This window comes from Mauremys reevesii, linkage group 12 (assembly GCF_016161935.1).
Source record: "Mauremys reevesii isolate NIE-2019 linkage group 12, ASM1616193v1, whole genome shotgun sequence".
NCBI lineage: Eukaryota > Metazoa > Chordata > Testudines > Geoemydidae > Mauremys > Mauremys reevesii.
In genome coordinates this window covers 18,617,016-18,638,090 of record NC_052634.1, presented here as the reverse complement: position 1 = coordinate 18,638,090, position 21,075 = coordinate 18,617,016, and the positions used below count along the sequence as shown (strand labels likewise).

At 45.8% G+C, this 21,075-nt stretch overlaps 1 protein-coding gene across 8 annotated transcripts in view; it reads left to right on the top strand.

Annotated features, from left to right (window-relative positions):
• The first annotated feature begins 519 nt into the window (after positions 1-519).
• Positions 520-21,075, top strand: part of FEZ1 (fasciculation and elongation protein zeta 1) — a 170,323-nt gene continuing 149,767 nt past the window's right edge. For 6 of the 8 annotated variants that reach the window (XM_039496127.1, XM_039496123.1, XM_039496130.1 and 3 more), the window contains exons 1-2: positions 520-716; positions 12,491-12,839. In XM_039496127.1, coding sequence (XP_039352061.1) covers positions 12,529-12,839 — 311 coding nt within the window. In that variant the 5' untranslated portion in view covers positions 520-716; positions 12,491-12,528. The other 2 variants (XM_039496124.1, XM_039496125.1) reach the window with 2 other exon arrangements.

The following is a 21,075-nucleotide window of genomic DNA, read 5'->3' as shown; positions in this document are numbered from 1 at the left end:
GTCTGAATAAAACATTCCCTCGGTTCCCAAATCATAGACTATCAGGGGTGGAAGGGACCTCAGGAGGTCATCTAGTCCAACCCCCTGCTCAAAGCAGGACCAATCCCCAACTATATCATCCCAGCCAGGGCTTTGTCAAGCCTGACCTTAAAAACCTCTAAGGAAGGAGATTCCACCACCTCCCTAGGTAAATGGATGAAGGCATCATGGAGATGCTACCTTTCATTTCTGCTATGCTGTCTTTTGGAAAGAATCTTCCATTTTTGATGGGATTCTCCCACCAGACAATGCTTTTGTCAAATGAGCCCCGGACCTACTGCGTGTCTGCATCATCTCTGCAGCTTTGAATTTAGATGAGAAAATCCTCCCTCTTTCCAGAGGGCTCACTGCTTTCAGAGGTCCCCCCTAAGAACAGGAGTGGGCCTTGTCCCTCGCGAGTAGGGCTTATCAGTGTGTGTTCGGAGCAAGCCTCCTATCTGAAGCAGAGACCGCTGTGCTGTTGTCAGAGTCTTGAAGCTAATGCATATTGATGAGGAAGGGCTGAGCGCACACGGCTCTCTGCAGAGGGGAGGCGGACGGCTGGGAACAGCCCTATCTCCACGCAGGCAGCGGCTCGCTGATTCCGTTACATTCTCTTCAGCTCCCAGGGATGCTAAGCTGAGCCAGAGACCTTGCGTTTCCCCAGCTGCTCTTTGCTAGCCCCAGACCACACTCAGGTGGGTGTTTGTCTCTGTCCTTTGAGCGGAGGCGCCGGGGGCCGAATTGTTCGTGCGGAGGCTGGGGGCCCGGCTCCGCTTTCCGAGAAGCAGCCTCTGATCCGTCCCCATTGTCTGGCGAGCGACTGCCGGGTCAACGGGGCTAAACGGGACCTCCCAGGCAGGCAAACAAACGCGCAAACGTGGTACTGAAAGCAGCCCCCTCCTCGCCCTGCGCAGAGCCATTGTGTCGGAGGTAGGGCTGTGTGTGTACAGGCCGCTGTGTGTTTGTGGCTGTGTGGGTGTACGTAGGGGGCTGTGTAAGGCTGTGTGTGTATATATAAAGAGGGGGTTGTGTGTGTATGGGGGGCTCTGTGTGTGTGTACGGGGGCTGTGTGTGTGCAGACGGGCTGAGTATGTGTGTGTATGTGTACAGGGGGCTGTGTGTCTGTGTGTGTGGAAATACAGATGGGGCTTTCTGTGTGTATACAGGGGACTGTGTGTTTGTGTGTGTGCGCAAAGGACAGACTCTGTGTCTGTGTGTGTCTCTGTATGTGTACGGGGCACTGTGTGTGTATGTACAGAAGGGGATCTTTGTGTGTGTACAGAGGAGGGCTCTGCAGGTGTGCAGGCAAGGTGCCTGTGCACTGGGCAAAGGCTTGTGCTAGGAAATTCTTTTTGTCTGCATGTGTTGATGCAGAGGAATGATTGTGAAGAGTGGGGGGAGAGGGGCTGTGTGTGAGAATGCAGATGGGAAAGTGGGTGTGAAGGGATGGGGATTTGGGGGGGTGGGTGGTGAGAAGGGGATTATATATATATATATATATAGGTGATGACAGAATTGGGGGTGTATGTGGAGGGGAGTGGTATGTAGAATGGGGTTGTGGTGGGGAAAAGCAGAAGTCAGTGTGTTGAGTGGGGGGCAGGAGACTTTGTTGTGTAGGAATGAGGCTTTATGGGGGCAGGAAAGTGTACATGGAGGGGGCTGTGTTTGAAGTGAGGCAGAGGCATGTGTAAGTGAATGCGTATGGATTGGTGTTGGATGTGTGTGGGAGAGGCTGTTCAGGGAGACAAGAATGTGTGTGTGTATGTGGAGGGGAGAGGAGATTGTGTGTGTGTATGGGGTAAGGTGGACTGGGAGGGAAGGTTGTGTGAGAGTGGAGGTTTTTAGTGTTTGTGTTGGAGGGGAAGATTAATGGTGTGTGAGCATATGGGAGGTGGGTGTTTATATGTATAGAGACTGAGGATTGTTTGGGTGTAGTGGAGGGTGTTTGTGTGTGCATGTATTGGGGGGGTCCATAGGAATGGGGAATATGTGTGTTTTTGTTGGGAATCTCTACTTCTCTGATTAATGGGATGCACTATTGCTGCCTGGCTCTTAAAACAAGGTGACCTAACATTACTAATGCACTAATGTTTTGACAGTGCCACTTGGGAGTGCACTACCTAGTGATCCCTAAAGTGCTTAGTGCAAATAGAACAGCATTGTGCAGGGTTCTCTGCTTGGGGAATGGGGAGGCAGAGAGTAAGAAATTGTTACTCTTCATCCTGGCTTTCAGAGCACCTTGCCCTCACCCCCTGCAGCAAAGTGGCTGGGACTCTCCTTCCACCTGTCTCCTTCCTGTTTGGGCCCCATACAAGCAGAGAACTGTCAGTTTCCAGGATCTGATGCTGTAGGGAGGCTGATACAGCTGGATCCCATTGCTTAATCCCAGCATTGGAAATGACTCAGCAGGTACCATGCTATGTAAGGAAGGGGTAACATGGAGATAATGTTGTGAGGCTGAATCCAGTAGAGATACAATCTAATTTGAAAGTCAGTCCTGAGCAAAATTGTGTGTTGGGGGGAATCATGTTAAACCAGAGAGGTGGGGGAGAAGCTGAGGAGAAGAGTGTCCTGAGCCAACCGGCGTGGGAAGTTTGGGCCAAACAGAGAGGCCCAGGCAGATTGCACAGGGATAGTTTACCAAAAGTTGTGGTGGATTCTCCATCTCTGGCCATTTTAAAATCAAGATTAGATGTTTTTCTAAAAGATCTGCTGTAGTTCAAAGAGCAATTATTTCAGGGACATTCTGTGGCCTGTGTTATGCAGGAGGGCAGATTGGATGATTACAGTGGTTCTTTCTGGCCCCAGAATCTATGAATTACAGTGTCTTATACATAAGGCTGTGAGTTTGTCACAGAGGACATGGAAGTCACAGATTTAATGGCTTTCTGTGACCTTCATGACTTCTGCAGCAGCCCGCCACACCATCTGAGCTATCAGGGGGAGGGATAGCTCAGTGGTTTGAGCATTGGCCTGCTAAACCCAGGGTTGTGAGTTTAATCCTTAAGGAGGCCACTTAGGGATCTGGGGCAAAAATTGGTCCTGCTAGTGAAGGCAGGGGGCTGGACTCAATGACCTTTCAAGGTCCCTTCCAGTTCTAGGAGATTGGTATATCTCCAATTATTACCTGCTGCTGGGGGAGTCTTGAGTCACTGCCCCCTTCCCCCAGCAGCAGCAGGGGTTTGTATGCGGGGCTCAGGGCTGGAGGTTGGCCTGTGGGAGGGGGTGAGGGCTCTGGGCAGCACTTACCTCAGGGGGTTCATCAGGAGCAGCAATATCCCATGGCTTCTATTGGGAGGTGCGTCCCAGGGGCTCTGCCTCTGCCTATAGGCACCTCCCCCCACAGCTCCCATTGGCCACGGTTCCTGGCCAATGGGACCTGAGGAGACGGCACTCGGAGGATGCAGCATGCCTCCGCCTAAGAGCTGAGGGAGGTCGCCGCTTCTGGGGAGGTGCAGAGCTGGGTAGGGAGCCTACCAGCACCAGATGTTTTCCATCTTCTGTTGCTTCTGTCATGTCATGTTTGGCAAAAGAGAACTTGATGCTCCATCTGCAATGAAGCAGTGCATCAGAATTTATGCCCTTGTTCTGCTGCCTGCCTAGATGCTAGTTTGGAGGGCAGTCTTGCTGTTGGAGTGGACTCTTAAAAGCAGGATTTAGGATAATATGGGTGAAATTCAGGATCAAGGGGCAGAAAGGTCAATGACGTGGTGTTATGCTCTCTTTATCTTTTTGAGAATGTTATTGTACAGTACAAAGATGGATTCCTCAAAGTTTTGTTGGCAGAGACGCAAAGGACTGGAATAGTAAAAAGTACTAGTTCTGCAGGTCATTAGTGTGGTACACTGGCTGGATTGCTATGGGTGTAGGGCTGGAATAGCAGGACAGGGTAGGTCAGGATTGGCAGAGCAGTGTGGTAAAAGCTAGTGTAATGAATGACTGCCTGAGCAATGTCGGGCGCTCATTCAGCTGTGTTAGTCCCTCACTTTTATGAAGAATAAATTCATCCCAAAATTGTTAAAATGAATCATTATATCAGAATTGCCCAATTCAGAGAACTATGAATTGCATTAGAAATGATCAGAAATCTCTGCCCATTTGAATAAGCATCAGTGCAACAGGAGGCTTCACTTAGAGCCTGCAAAACAATAATTTCTCTTGTCATTAGGAGCTATTTATAATGACCATGATGACAATGGAGTCAAATTAACAAAAAGGAACAACTGGCTGCCTTAAAAAAAACAACCCAGAAAACAGTGAGTGCACTAGATGCAAACAATAGGCAACTGGGAGAATTCCTCTAGGTAGGATAATGTCTAATCAAATCAAATACTTGTAGTACCCTAAGTAGTTTATGAAATACTTCTGGAACTGTAGAAACTAGATAGAGCAATATGTGATGAATTACAGCAAGAATTGTCAATAGCCTGATCAGCTGTGCTTGGCAGTTAGGGTTTGCTGGCTCCTCTGGCCACACAAGGCACACCTGCACACCTGCTGAAATGGCTGCTCCTCCTGTGCAGGTGTATCAGGAGGACTTTCCAGACTCCGGCTGCTGACCCCAAGGCTGCTGAATGACAAAAGCATGTGATGCCCACCTAAGGCCTTTGGACACTGTAGACATTTTTCTTTTTTTGTTTTATGCATCTCTAGTTTATCTCTCTACTTTATATTTTTTATTCTGAACTTTTTACATCTTTATGGTACCACTTTTGCATTCACTAATAATAATAGTAATTGCTAACAGGGCCCAAGGGCTCTCTATGCTAAGGGATATTGAGGTGGTGAGTCAGCCAATGGGGGTCTGGTTAATATGGCGAGTGATGTTGTTAGATTTTTTAGAGCACAAAGGACCTCCCATACACAGAGTAAGTTTCCTCTGAGATAGCCATGGCTAAGACCCTAACTTTGTGGGAAGCAAGCGGACACCCTTCTTATGATGAAGGAAAAAATTCAGGCCTTCCTCCCCCATTACACCCCACTTCTCCTGGCAGCCACACAAAGTGCAGGGAGAATACAAAACAGCCACTTTTTGAAAAAAAAAATGGGGAAGAAGACAACAGTTTAAAAGGTTCAGTTAGGAAAGTGATTACTGATGAGACACACAGATTCACACATAGTCTGGAGTGCACAGGGTGGTCTGGCCTCTCTAAAGGAGCATCTTTGCCTCTTTGGAGCTCTGACACACACAGGAGAGAAACCTCAGTGAAGAGGCAGACTCCCATGTAAGATAGCCTTAAGGAAGGACATGCACATTGCCATCATTTTCCACCACCCAGTGGTAATCCCCTGTTCCTCCCCTGAGCCCCAAGCTCATGCATTAGCCAAGCTCTTTTATGTGCATTTGATATTGAGTTAAACTACATCAGTATTAGTCACTTTTAAAATGATTTAAGAGTGTTCACACAAAGGGGCTGCTGCACTGATTTGACTACATTGATTTAGAAACAGAGCTAGTGAAATAAGTTTAATTTCTCTGCACATGCCAAGCCTGTAAAAGGCGGTGTCCCTGTGCCATCTGCAGCCTCAATCCCATTGTCCTGACACACCTTTGCCTATGGCCAAACAGCAGTTGTCTGTGGTGCCTGGAGCCGCCGCTGTCTGTGGCACAGGGACATCACAACCAGTGTCTCTGGAATGTAAGGGAAATTCAGTCTGTTCCTCACAAGCCCCAGGCCTCCTTCTCAGGCCCTGGCTGTGCTGCAGAGATGCTGTGGGTCAGACACTTGCTCTGGCAGTAGCCACACGCCCTCAGGCCTTTCTTCCCAGTGTCAGCCCCTGCCCTGTTGCGGTTACGATCCCCCTCCAAGCCTGGCCTGCAAGGCGTCTTGACGGGGGGCATCTCCCTGTGCTAGGCCTGCTGCCCAGGGTCCCCCTTGCTCTCCCCAGCTGCTCACCACACCTGGCTCCAGATTGCTCCAGCCCCAGCTCCAGCTCCACTCTGCCTCAGCACTGCTGCTGCTCTGCCTCCAACTCCCTGGCCTGCTTCTCTGGCCCCTTGCCACAGGTCTGCTCAGTAGGCTGCTTCTGTGACTCTGCTCCCAGCACTGAACTGCTTCCTGGGCTGCCTTTCTGACCCCTCTGACTGGCACAGCTCTTCTCCCCAGCTCAGCTTGGGCCCCTGCTCAGGGGCGGCTCTAGGCACCAGCGGGCCAAGCGCCCGCTTGGGGCGGCATCCTGGGGAGGGCGTCATTTGGCTCCGGTAGAGCTCCCGCCGGCATGCCTGCGGCAGGTCCACCGGAGCCCGGGACGAGCGGACCTGCCGCAGTCATGCCTGCGGCGGGTCCCGTCTTCCCGCGGCTCCGGCTGAGCTCCCGCAGGCATGACTGCGGCAGGTCCGCTCGTCCCGGGCTCCGGTGGACCTGCCGCAGGCATGCCGGCGGGAGCTCCACCGGAGCCAAATGACGCCCTCCCCAGGATGCCGGAGCCGCGGGAAGAGGGGACCCGCCGCGGGACTGGGGAAGGGCGGCGCAGCGCTCCGCGCTGCTTGGGGCAGCCTACTTTGTAGAGCCGCCCCTGCCCCTGCTTTCTCCCTAGCTCAGCCCCATTCTCATTGAGCCAGGCAATTCCAGCTCATACCGAGGACAGGACCCTCCCCCCAGTCTCCTGACTCCCTGATTAGCCTGCCGGCCCTGTCAATCAGGCTGACCTGGAGCATAGGCCTCTCCCCATTGTTCCTGGGGACTGATTTCCCATTGACCCTTTCCCTTTCTTTTAGTACTGGGAGTTAGCCAACCAAAACACCTCCACTGAGTTTTAGTAAGGGTACAACAGTCCGCTTACATATGTGTCCATCCTGCCATCTTTAAAAATGCTGGAACTTTAACTATTGCTTATCTCACTGTATCGCCCATGTGACCCATCATCAGAGGGCTTCCTCTGCCACCTGCTTGTAGGGTGACCAGATGACAAGAACAAAATATCGAGAAACATGGGGGGGGGGGGGGGTGAGGGCTGCCAAAGCAAAAAAAAAAAAAAAAAGCTGGAGTGCAAAATATTGGGACATCTGGTCACCCTACCTGCTTGCCCCATGTCTAACAAAAGAAAGCTGCCAAATCTCTTGCTTCCCAGCTGCCTGGGCCAGGGTGAGTCTGTGGAGGATAATGCAGCCAGGGAAGGTGGCCTGGAGTCAGGAGACTGGAGACGCTAAAGAAGGACGGGATATGGAGAGGAACTAACTTAGGCCTGCAGGATGACCAGTTAGAAAAAGTCCATTTGCTGCAGTCAAGGGGTGGAAGAGGCCCATAACTTGAAAAGGGTTGGAGGGAGGTGATGGAGTAGGATGCCATGTGTGGGTGGTGGTGTCAGATTCATGGCAAGGAACCCAGGCTGAAGTGAAGGAGGTGAGGGACAGCAAATCAACCCCTTTTGTCAGAAGGACAAGGACCACAAGGCTTGAAAAATGTATCCTGTACTGATTAGCTCAAGTACTCCTGAGACCAAAGTACTCTGGTGCCCCAAGCCATGACTCCCACCTACATAGTGTAGCCCATCTGGCCTGGAGATCTCTTTCACCAGTTGTCTGATCTCTGACACCAATTAATGCCAGACAGGGCCAGGCTAAGGTCATCTGGGTCCATAGGCACAATGTGGCTCTGTTCTGCATCCTTCCTCACTTGAAGGGTGGAAGCACTGGTTCCCCTCTCCTCTCAGAGCCAGTGCAGTGGCATTGGGCTCCTTCTGCCCCAGGAGTGGCAGCAGGGTCACTTCCTCCCCTTTGGCACAGAGGGGAGGCAACGGGGGTCTCATCTCCTTTTCCAGAGAGGAAGGGGTGACAGCAGGGGCTCCCTCGTACTTACCCCATCAGCCAGGGTATAACTGCTGGGGTCAGGGGCAAGGCCCACTGCACTCTCTCCTCCTGCCACTAAGCTCCTTGCTGGGGTGGGCTTGGCAAGCCCCCCACCCAGAGCAGGGGATCTAGGTGCTAACCTCCCATGGTGGTGCATGGGGGCAGTTCTCTCAGAGCTAGTGTTTCAGACTATCTCCATACTCAGGCAGGCAGCTCTGACTTGTTCAGTTATAATTGTGCCACATTTTAATGCATTTCTTTACAACTACATTGGCTGGAAATGCCCTTTTCTTAAAATGAAAGTTTAGAATCTGAAGAAATCACATGACTCCAGGACCTGGGGCCCTAATCATGAACCTATATATGCCTTAATCTAGCCCCCCAAACATCAAATAAACCAATTAATGTTGCCCCTGGATCCCATCTCCAAACCAGACACCCATCTCACCCAGGCACATGCACACCTTCCCTGGCACCTACCCCCAATGCAGCATCCCCTTAAGTGCAGGCACCCTTCTCATTAGCTGCCCACGACATCCCCACCAACATGCCAAGCATCCCTTCTTGCTTCTCCCATCTCTAGGGTGATATAGTCCCTGGGTGTGTGTAGAGGAACATTCCCCTCACCTGCTTCTAGGGATTGTGAGGCGAGCCCAGGCCGCAGCAGGGGGAGCAGCGTAGGGCAGGTGAACCACTCTTGCCCAAGTAGCTCTCCCTTCTCATTTGAAAGTTCTGGCCTTAATGTTTTATATGCATATAAATATTAAATATATAACCCATGGCTTTCCTGGTCCCCCCTGCTTCCAGACCTGTATGCTCCCATCTACAAAAATCTGCTCCTCTTCTTTCAAAGGTGAAATGAAGAAATGGCCTATTGCCATTTGTAAGCTGCAATTACTGGTGAGGTCCATGAGCACATGCACAATGAACAAGATGGACATTCTGTATACTGATGCAGAAGGAAGTGGTCACATTAGCTTCCAGACACAGACAGGAAGCAATACTACCATAGCACCAGCATCCAAACTCCTCTCAACCAAGCACCCTTGCCAGTGAAGATCAGAATAGCCTGTTGCAAAGAGTCATAAGGGGCCTCTGTGCTCTCCACACTGATGCTGCAAATAAACATGCGTGATCCCATAAGTGCATATCTGAGCAAACTTTGAAGGCCACTTTCAAAGCTTTTAGAATTTACAAACACTAAAGGGAGAGAATACAGCTGAGTTGAACCACATATAAAAAAAAATTCTCCCAGCTCTAGTTCTAAATGAAAGAGGGCTGCACTGCATATGCATAGCTAATACAAGGTTGCCCTGCCTTATTCAGTGTAAAAAATATGTTTTCTTCCAGGCCATTGATCAAAATGTTAAATAGCATAGGCTGCAAACCAATCACTGAAGGACCCCACTGGAAACACCACTTGATGATGATTCCTCATTTACAGCAACATTTTGAGAGCTGTCAGTTTGTGACACACTATACTTTGAGGGAGTGCCCTGTAGCCCCCATATTCATCATTTGTATATAATTGTGGTATTTCATGTAAAGAATGCCATGTGAGGTATCATGGGAAAGGTTATGATCTCTTGAAAGCCATTGTTCTATCTAAATATGTATCAGAGTAGAAGCCGTGTTAGTCTGTATCCGCAAAAAGAACAGGAATACTTGTGGCACCTTGTTAGTCTCTAAGATGCCACAAATAAATATGTATATCATTAGTAGGGCTGTCGATTAATTGCAGATAACTCACGCAATTAACTCAAAACCATTAATCACAATTTAAAAATTAATCGTGATTAATCACAGTTTTAATCACACTGTTAAACAATAGAATATTGAAATTGAAATTTATTAAATATTATTGGATGTTTTTCTACATTTTCAAATATATTGATTTCAGTTACATCACAGGATACAAAGTGTACACTGCTCACTTTATATTATTATTTTTGGTTACCAATATTTGCACTGTAAAAATGATAAACAAAATAAATAGTATTTATCAATTTACCTCATACAAGTACTGAAGTGCAATCTCTTTATTGTGAAAGTGCAACTTACAAATGTAGATTTTTTTTACATAACTGCACTCAAAAACAAAACAATATAAAACTTTACCTACAGGACTGAGTGCCTACAAGTCCACTCAGTCCTACTTCTTGTTCAGCCAATCACTAAGACAAACAAGGGAGATAATGCTAACCACTTCTTATTTACAGTTGCACCTGAAAGTGAGAACAGGCATTAGCATGGGACTTTTGTAGCTGGCATTGCAAGGTATTTGCGTGCCAGATATGTTAAACATTCATATGCCCCTTCGTACTTCGGACACCATTCCAGAGGACATGCTTCCATGTTGATGATGCTCATTAAAAAAAAAGCATTAATTAAATTTGCAATTGAACTCCTTGGGGGAGAATTGTATGTCTCCTGCTCTGTTTTACCCTCATTCTTCCATATATTTCATGTTATAATAGTCTCGGATGAGCATGCATATGAAAGACTGTAACCAACCTGCAGTTTTGAGTGGGGTGAGAAAAACTGCTTAGTTCAGTTTAATAAGGTCAAGAATTTAGACTGCGTGCTTATCTTTTATTTTCTTTTGGTAACTACTCTGACTTTTTGCCTATCACCTATAATCACTTAAAATCCACTTTTTGTAATCAATAAACTTATTCTAGTGTTTATCGTTACCAGTGAGTTTGACTGAAGTGCTTGGTAAATCTGCTCAGGCTACAAAGGCTAGTGTATGATTGATGAAGTGGTGAACCAATTAATAAACTTGCATTGCTCAAGAAAGGGTCTTGAGCAGTGCTAGAGGGTATATTCCAGTGGTATAAGATGGGAGCTTGGGGGATTTGGCTGGTGCCTTCTCTGTGTGATTTGTGAGTGGCCCTGGCAGCAGTCATGCAATCTGGCTGGGTGTGGGGTACCACATGTGGTTGTCCTGAGTGGTAACAGCACTTGGAGGGGTTTGCTGCTTATCACCAGTAAGGCATTGTGAGAGACAACCAAGATTAGTAAGTTAAGGAGGCACAGCAGTTCCACGGTCCCAGACTGTGTGCCATGTTAATTTGATATCATCCTAGTTTTTTAATCAAAAGGTGCAGTACCCTGTCAAATGCCTTACAGAAGTACATTATCAACCAAATTTGTAACCTCATAAAAAAGATATCAGGTTAGTGTGACAGGATCAATTTTCTATAAATACAGGTTGATTTGCATTAATTATATTATCCTCCTTTAATTCTTTATTAATTGAATCCCATATCAGCTGCTCCATTATCATTCCTGGGACCGATGTCAGGTTAACAGACCTATATTACCCAGGTCATCTCATTTACCATTTTAAAAAATTGGCATAACTTTAGCTTTCTTCCAGTCTTTTGGAACTTCCCCAGTACTGCAAGACTTATTGAAAATCAAAATTAATGGTCCAGCAAGCTCCTCAGACAACTCTTTAAAAAATCTTGGATGCAAGTTATCTGGATCTGATTATTTTAAAATGACTAAATTTAGTAGCTTCTCTTTAACATCGTCCAGAGATATGAGTTGAGAGGAAAGAGTGTTATCATCACCAAATGATGAGACTATATGTTTTTCACCCAATACAGAACAGAAATATTTATTGAACACTTTTGCCTTATCTGTATTCTTATTGATAATTCTACCATTTCCACCTAGTAGTGAACCAATACCATTGCCAGGATTCCTTTTGTTCCTAATATTTTTTTAAAAGCTCCTTCTTATTGTCCTTAGCTCTGCTGGCCATAGATTTTTCATTGTGTCCCCTTTCTTCCTTTATCCGTTTTCTACAATTCCTAATTTCTGATTTATATTCATTACTATCAACTTCCCCTTTCTTCCATTTGTTATGTATTATTTTCCAATTCTTTATAGCTGCTGTCCCTTTTCCTCTAAACCAGGTCAGTTTTTACCTATCATACCCTTCTTCCTTATTTTTGGGATTGTGGCTTTTGGGGCATCTGATAAGGTATTCTGAAATCATTCATAATTATTATTTACAGTTTTCTGATTAAAATGTTCTTTCAATGCAGATTTTGTAGAAATGTCAGTATTAACTATGGTTGGGATTTTCAAAAGCATCCAAGTGACTTAGGAGCACAAGTCCTGTTGAACATCCCACCCTTTGATGTTAACTAGAGCTACAATATTGAGTCTGCCAAAGTTAGCAAAAATTTCTAATGTGCACTCATGACAATTTTTTAAAAATATTTATATCTTAACTGTTTTAGTTTTTAGCAAACAATGCAAAGGCCTGTTTCTCATGAAGAGTAGCCTGCCTGAAAAATTTCAGTTTGTGAAATTAAATTGTTTTTTAGTTGTGTGAGTAATGTGTGTTAAAGGTTTACTTAAGTATTATTTTTTTAAATCTTTCCATAATAAAAAAACCCTTGTCTAAACTGATTTTGCTCAGACTTTCCAAAAATAATTAATCTCTGGGTGAAATCAAACATGGAAAATGTCAGGCCAAAAATGCAGTTTTCAAAAGGCTATGAGCAACTCTTTGCAGGTTGTAATGAAAGTTCTGATATTATCGTCAATATAGACAGGGCTACTCTTCCCATAGTAATGAACTGAAGCCTGCAGAAACAGAAAATGTGAGCATACATGTTACTACGCCTCATTACTGACTCATGAATGTACTTTTTGTTCTAGATAATCTGACTTGAAGATTTCACTTTAGCCAGTCCAAGATGGAAGCCCCACTGGTGAGTCTGGATGAGGAGTTTGAGGATCTGAGACCCTGCTACATTGATGACAGAGAAGAAAAACCACATTGTTTTTACGGCTCATCCCCTCAGCATCTGGAAGATCCCTCCCTTTCTGAGCTTGAGAACTTCTCCTCTGAAATTATCAGTTTCAAGTCCATGGAAGACTTGGTGAATGAATTTGATGAGAAGCTGAATGTCTGCTTTCGGAATTACAATGCCAAAACTGAGAACCTGGCTCCTGTAAAAAATCACCTCCAGATACAAGAGGAGGAAGAGCATCTTCAGGATGAGGAGTAAGTAGACTAGAAATTCTAATAATACATTTAACCCAAAGAGGCTTTAATTTATTTTAATGCAATGAGTCCTCATAAAGCTGGCCAAAAAAGGAAAAATAAAAGCTAAGAAAAAATATCAGAGGGGTAGCCGTGTTAGTCTGGATCTGTAAAAGCAGCAAAGAGTCCTGTGGCACCTTATAGACTAACAGAAGTTTTGGAGCATGAGCTTTCGTGGGTGAATACCCACTTCGTCAGATGCATGTAGTGGAAATTTCCAGGGGCAGGTATATATATATATGCAAGCAAGAAGCAGGCTGGAGATAATGAGGTTAGTTCAATCAGGGAGGATGAGGACCTCTTCTAGCAGTTGAGGTGTGAAAACCAAGGGAGGAGAAACTGGTTTTGTAGTTGGCAAGCCATTCAAGTCTTTGTTTAATCCTGAGTTGATGGTGTCAAATTTGCAGATGAACTGAAGCTCAGCAGTTTCTCTTTGAAGTCTGGTCCTGAAGTTTTTTTGCTGCAGGATGGCCACCTTAAGATCTGCTATTGTGTGGCCAGGGAGGTTGAAGTGTTCTCCTACAGGTTTTTGTATATTGCCATTCCTAATATCTGATTTGTGTCCATTTATCCTTTTCCGTAGAGACTGTCCAGTTTGGCCGATGTACATAGCAGAGGGGCATTGCTGGCATATGATGGCGTATATTACATTGGTGGACGTGCAGGTGAATGAACCGGTGATGATGTGGCAGATCTGGTTAGGTCCTGTGATGGTGTCGCTGGTGTAGATATGTGGGCAGAGTTGGCATCGAGGTTTGTTGCATGGATTGGTTCCTGAGTTAGAGTTACTATGGTGCAGTGTGCAGTTACTGGTGAGAATATGCTTCAGGTTGGCAGGTTGTCTGTGGGCGAGGACTGGCCTGCCACCCAAGGCCTGTGAAAGTGTGGGATCATTGTCCAGGATGGGTTGTAGATCCCTGATGATGCGTTGGAAGGGTTTTAGCTGGGGACTGTATGTGATGGCCAGTGGAGTCCTGTTGGTTTCTTTCTTGGGTTTGTCTTGCAGTAGGAGGCTTCTGGGTACACGTCTGGCTCTGTTGATCTGTTTCCTTATTTCCTCGTGCGGGTAATGTAGTTTTGAGAATGCTTGGTGGACATTTTGTAGGTGTTGGTCTCTGTCTGAGGGGTTAGAGCAGATGCGGTTGTAATATATGCCATCATATGCCAGGAATGCCCCTCTGCTATGTTCATCAGCCAAACTGGACAGTCTCTACGGCTCAGGATTAAACAAAGACTGTGAATGGCTTGCCAACTACAAAACCAGTTTCTCCTCCATTGGTTTTCACACCTCAACTGCTAGAAGAGGTCCTCATCCTCCCTGATTGAACTGACCTCGTTATCTCCAGCCTGCTTCTTGCTTGCATATAAATATACCTGCCCCTGGAAATTTCCACTACATGCATCCGACGAAGTGGGTATTCACCCACGAAAGCTCATGCTCCAAAACTTCTGTTAGTCTATAAGGTGCCACAGGACTCTTTGCTGCTTTTAAGAAAAAAATGAAATTTTGAAGACTTTTCCATTGTGCAGAGTTTCTAATAGACCTCTTTTCAGTTTTTCAAAATTTTTATTGCATTTTAAAATATTTTTTGGTCAAAAACATTATGGAAATGATTCTTGACACTTGTTTTCAGTAAACAAAAACAGCTGATAACCATTTTGATTGTGGTTTTGATTTTTTTTTATTAAAAACAATGGATAAAGAAGTCATGAAAATGTCTGTGAAAAATTAAAACATTTGAATAAGTGAATAGTTTTTTGCAAAATATTTTTTCTTTGGAAAAAGGCCATTTTAATGTTTTGTTTTCAAAAAAATTGTAATGTCTGTACTCACAAAGAGATAATGACAAGGCTTCTAGGTCACCATTGAGACTAAGGCTATTTTTACACTACCGTGTTTAGTCAACTTAAGTTACACCTGCTTTAATTACGTCGGTTGTGCACATCCACACAATGCTTCTTGCGTTGGCAGATCACGTCTACAGTCGGTGCTCTTGCACTGACAGTTAGAGAGTTGTATTATGGGAAGCTATCCCACTGTGCAACTTGCCACCCTCTGATCTCGGGAGATCTGGGAATGGATTGTGATGCATCATGGGAGTGTGCTCACCCTCCCATGATGCAGTTATTTCCATACCATCATTCCATGGGCTTCTGACTTCATTTCATGCCATTTTTAAGAGCCCTTGTAAACTATGTGCCCACCATCTCTGTCTGAAAGCATGGATCCTGAACTGCTGAGCATTATGACCACAACGCGGCTGGTTCTGCAGTATTTCATGAGCTACGAAACAGAAAGTGAATCAGTGGTGCCTGCCATCCTGTGTGCCATGGAAAGAAATAATTCCAGATTGCTGCTGGCATTCATGGAGCAGTTGCACATGGTGGACCATTGGTACTGGGCTCAAGAAACAAGGACTGAGTGGTGGAATCTCATTGTGATGCATGTATGGGATGACAAGCAGTGGCTGTAGAACTTTTGGATGTGCAAAACTGTGTGCGGAGCTCGTCCCAGCATTGCAGCATAAGGACACCAGAATGAGAGCTGCCCTCACTGTTGAGGTTGCAGTGATGCAAGTCTGCAGGGCTATCAATCACCTCCTGCTACAAAGGACTGTGACTCTTGGTAATGTGCAGGAAATATTTGATGGCTTCAAGGCAATGGGATTCCCTAACTGTAGCAATAGATGGAACATATATCCCAGTTTTGGCCCCAGACCATCTTGAGACAGAGTACATCAACTGAAAGGGCTACTTCTCCATGGTCTTGCAGGCGCTAGTGGATCACCAGGGCCATTTCACTGACATCAATGTAGGGTGGTCAGGGAAGGTGCAGATGCATGCATCTGTGATGTTATGAGTGTAATGTAATATCTCATTGAAAGGTGACAGGGCCAGAAAGAGTTAATTAACTCACAGAGGGACCTGACCCATGGGGGAACTTTAGAGACTTGTTAGGAAGATCTGTAAATGAATAAAGCTTTGAAATGCAAGTCTGCATTGTTAGAGGTAGAAAGGGAGATGTTTGCTCAGGTCTTGTGATGTAAGCAAATAAGTCTTGTCTATTGCTATGGCTTTAATTCAAAGATCAAAAAAGGAATATTAACATTTAGGAAGATACTTGAGTGAAATAGTACTATTGTCTATGTGTCTCTTTGAAGGTTGTGGTAACCTATATCTGAACTATTTAATGGATAAATGACCCTGTGTTAATTGCCAGGATGTTTGGGAGAAGAAAAGTTAAGCCAATTGTTTTCTCAAGCCAAAAGGCTGCTGGAAACATCTAAGAACCCTGGGACACGATCCTACCTCATCTCAGATCTCCTTTGGGTTTCAAGAGGGGGAATCCTTAAGCCATAAGGATTGAGATCCCCAGTCACTGACTGGAGTCACCCTGAATATGGACATTGGACTATAACCTATGGACTATTTCTAAAAGGACTTTTGGTAACTACAAGCTCATCTCTGCTATGTATCTGAACCTCAAGAATTGAATTCAAGTCTGTATGTATATTGATCTTTTAACCAACACTCTCTCTCTTTTCTTTTTAAATAATTTTTAGCTTACTTAATAAGAATTGGTTAATAGTGTATATTCTGGGTAAGATCTAAGTTATAATTGGACCTGGGTATGGGCTGATCCTTTGGGATTGGAAGAACCTTTTCTTGATATGATGAGACAAGATTTTCCGTAATCATCATCATCATATCTGACGTGTGTGTCTGGACGGAGGCCTGAGGCTGGGTACTTTAAGGGAACTGCATTGTTTGAACTTCTAAGTAACCAGTGAGGTTGTCATAGGTTTTCTCCCCCACTTGGAGCTGTTGGGTTCCAAGATGGGGACCTGCATGGACTCCTCTAAACTAAAATCCTAGTTTAGATCTGGTTCTCGCTGCCACCAGTCAGTTTTAAGTGTCTGACACACTCCCTGTTCCCCCAAAAACTTCCCTGGGGGAACCCAGATTCAAACCCCTTGAATCTCACCAGAGAGAGAGAAACAGCCAGTTCCCCATCCCCTCCTTCCCTCTCTCCAGCCTGCTCCGGAGAGATTACACACCGAGTCAAATCCTTGACTCAACACAAAGAGGGACTCACCTCCCCCTCCCCTTCCCTAGTCCTGGAGAGAGATACCTTGATTCAAACTCCTTGGATCAAACAAAGAGGGATTCCCTATGCCCCCCCTTTCCCCTAGTCCTTGGGAAAAATACCTTGATTCAAACTCCTTGAATCAAACAAAGAGGGATTCACTTTTTCCCCCTCCCCTTCCCCTGAAAATCCAAACAAGGGAAGAAATCAATCAAGTTCTAAAAAGAAAAGATTTTATTAAAGAAAGAAAAAAAAAGTACACTTTCTCTGTATTACCAGGATGCAAAAATACAGGGTCTAACTTATAAAAACTGGAGAGACTTCCCCTCCCTCCTCCTCAGCATAATCAAAGTAACAGCAAACAGAAATAAAGAATTTCCTTCAGCAAACACACAATTGCAAATGTAGAAATCAAATTATAAGACTAATTCGCCTTTTTAACTAATACTCACTATACTGGTTAGTAGGAAATACTCCAGGAGAACTTGGAGACATGTCTGGCCTCTCTTAGATCCAAAGAGAGCACACAGACAAGGAACACAGACAAAGCCTTCCATCCACAGAGATTTGAAATTATCCTGTCCCTTGATTGATCCTCTGGTCAGGTGTTTCTCAGGTTACTGAGCTTGTTAACCCTTTACAGGTAAAAGAGACTTTAACCCTTAACTATCTGTTTATGACAGAGGTACTATAGAAGCTGTTCTGTGCTGGCTTGGTAAATATTAAGTATTGGAATAACCACCAGCTTCTCGGGTTTGTCTGCCCCATTTTGTTTGCAGTTCACCCTAATTGAGTGACCTCAGCTGAGTCCCACGGGCAGCACCGTCACAGCATCTTTAGGAACTGTATAGCAAACTGCATGCTGGGACTTTCTTTCCGGACCAGAAGATTCTGGTGGGGGATGTGGAAATGCCCATAGTGATCCTGGGAGACCTTTGCTCTCATGGCTCATGAACCCTTACACCAGGAACCTAGACAACAGCAAGGAGCGCTTCAACTACAGACTCGGCAGGTGCCAAATGACCACTGAATGTATCTTTGGCAGATTAAAAGGTTGAATTTTTGGCAGGTTAGATCTCAACGAGGAAAATATTCTGACAGTCACTGCAGCTTGCTGTACAATGCATAATAGTTGTGAAGTAAAGGGGGGGAAGTTTCCCCCAGGGTGGAGTGCTGAGGTTGATCAGGTGGCCGCTGATTTTGAGCAACCAGATACCAGGTCAATTAGAGGGGCACAACAGGATGCTATTCAAATCAGGGAGGCTTTGAAGGAGTATTTTGACAATGATTTCTTGCAATGTGTCTTTATATGAGGTATTCAGCCAGGCAATGTTTACTTGCCGCCCTGTATGAACCCTATAATGCTTGATTCCTGAGCATTACTTGTACTGTGCAAATATTCCTTCCAATAGCCATTGTGTTTCATTGTTAGCATCAACTAATGTGTGTATGATACAAATAAAGAGTAAATTTGTATAAAAATAAAGTTTAATAACAAGGACAAAAAACAAAATATTCGTCAAATAGGGGACATGGAAATGAGGAACAGTCTCTCAGTTATGGCTCTCACAGCTGAGTGTAATTCCAGCTTTCACTGTGAAAACAGCCCCTAGGGCAGGGGTCCCCAACGCAGTGCCTGCGGGCTCCATGGCGCCCACAGGAGCATCTTAATGCGCCCGCGTCCTGGCTCCTGGGAAAGCACCCACCGAAATGCCTCAGCGGCATTTTGGCGGGGACGCCTCTCGATGATGACGCTTGCCGTCGACTAGTGATGTCATCGAGAGGTGTCACTCCCAAATTTTGGCGGGTATGCCTCTCGATGACGACGCTTGCCATTGACAAGTGATGTCATTGAGAGGCGTCACTCCCGAATTTCGGTGGGGACGCCTGTCGATGGCGTCGCTTGTCGATGGCAAGCGACGTCATCGAGAGGCGTTGCCGCCAAAATGCCGCCGAAATTTGGCGGCATTTTGGTGGGTGCTCCACCACCGCAGCGGTCCTTTGGCTGGCGTGCAAAGGTACAACTGAGAGGGACCAGGAACATGCACAAAATGTGGTGAGAGAGTTTGGTGAGAGCATGGAATGGAATTCTATACTGGCTGCAGGGGGACTCATGCATGGATGTGCTCTGACTGAAGCATAATGAGGGACTTGAGCATCTCTATCTGGTCCTCCAGTAGCTTAATCATCCACTCCTGTCCCTCTCTCCTTTCCAGGCTATCCAGCCTGATATTTTCATTAATTGTCTCCCTCCATGTTCTTGTTTCAGTATCTGCTGTAGCTGTTGACTGCAGCACTTCACAAAACATATCCTCCTTACTCTTCCTGGTTTGCTGTCTTATCTGAAGCAGGTACTCTGCCGTTGTGGTACTGTGTCCATTTTTGGGCCCCACACTACACAAAGGATGTGGAAAAATTGGAAAGAGTCCAGTGGAGGGCAACAAAAATGATTAGGGGGCTGAAGCACATGACCTACGAGGAGAGGCTGAGGGAACTGGGATTATTTGGTCTGCAGAAGAGAAGAGTGGGGGGTGGGATTTGATAGCAGCCTTCAATTACCTGAAGGGGGTTCCAAAGAGGCTGGATCTAGACTGTTCTCAGTGGTAGCAGATGACAAAACAAGGAGTAATGTCTCAAGTTGCTTTGGGGGAGGTTTAGGCTGGATATTAGGAAAAACTTTTTCACTAGGAGGGTGGTGAAGCACTGGAATGGGTTACCTAGGGAGGTGGTGGATTCTCCTTCCTTAGAGGTTTTTAAGGCCCAACTTGACAAAGCCCTGGCTGGGATGATTTAGTTGAGGTTGGCCCTGCTTTGAGCAGAGGGTTGGACTAGATGAACTCTTGAGGTCCCTTCCAACCCTGATATTCTATGATTCTATGATTTTAAATGGGCACATCTTCAGAAGCCAAAGAAGCAATGAACTGACACAGTGTTGTGAGTGTGCTCACAATCGTGAATCACAAAATTTATACACACATCTATCTCACTGTCCCTTGGCTAGCATACAGCTTGGTGTGAGTCTGAAATATGGTGAGTTCAGTGGGGGAGGTGGTTAGAAAGGGGGGAATGGGCAAGAAGGAACAAGGGACCTGGGTGGTCTGAGAATGGGGTTCCTTCAAGCTCCTAGTGGAAATATTCTGAATATTGGTATCCTTATCCATAGGCGGAGTAATCAAACCCGATATCTCACTCCTGAGGGTAACCAGGGTGCAAGGGTGCATCTCTTTCATTCGTGCGGCTTCAGACTGTCTCTGTATACTACTCGCCTGTGTGCTGCTTTGGTCCCTGCAGAAATAATTGCCAGTTGGGTGCAGAAAAATTTCCTACGGTGGGGGGAAAAACAAGTTGGCTGATTGCAGAATATCTGCAGGAAAATTCCCTAGAGATCTCTTTGGAGGATTCCCAGGATATCCCGGTGTACATTAACAAACTTTTCCTCCACTACGTAGCTGCATTAGCTCTGTTGTTAATTTATTTCCCTTATCCTTCCTCTACCATATAACAAAGTACACGAGAGCTCAACTTCCTCTCACCATGAAGTATCAAAGTAAAATGCATGCTTACCTACACTCACATCCCCTGCTTCATGTGCACTGGAGCCAGAGTGTTGCATCAGTTTGGCTGATGAGATTGCAGAGCCATTGGCCATTATCTTTGAAAACTCATGGCGATTGGGGGAGGTCCCGGATGACTGGAAAAAAAAGCTAATGTAGTGCCCATCTTTAAAAAAGGGAAGAAGGAAGATCCAGGAAACTACAGGGCAGTTGTCCCTTCCAACCCTGAGATTCTATTCTATGACTGACTAGATCCTTCCAGAGTCAAAAAAAGGTCCCAACTCACCACATAACTGCATGACATTTTCCTGTGTTCCACATCCTCCTCCAACTCCACTTCCTTGTCTGCCACTTTGTCCTTGGGGTTGACTCTGCTGGCTGCTTCCTTCTGTTTCCCCCCCTCCTCCGAAGTATCCACCGGGCTCCAGGCGATGGAGGTGGAGTTGCAGCCAAGAGGGCATGCAGTTCCTTGTAGAAATGGCATGTCTTCAGCGCTGCACCAGAGCGACGGTCGGCCTTCCTTGCTTTCTCGTATGCCTGCCTCAGCTCCTTGATC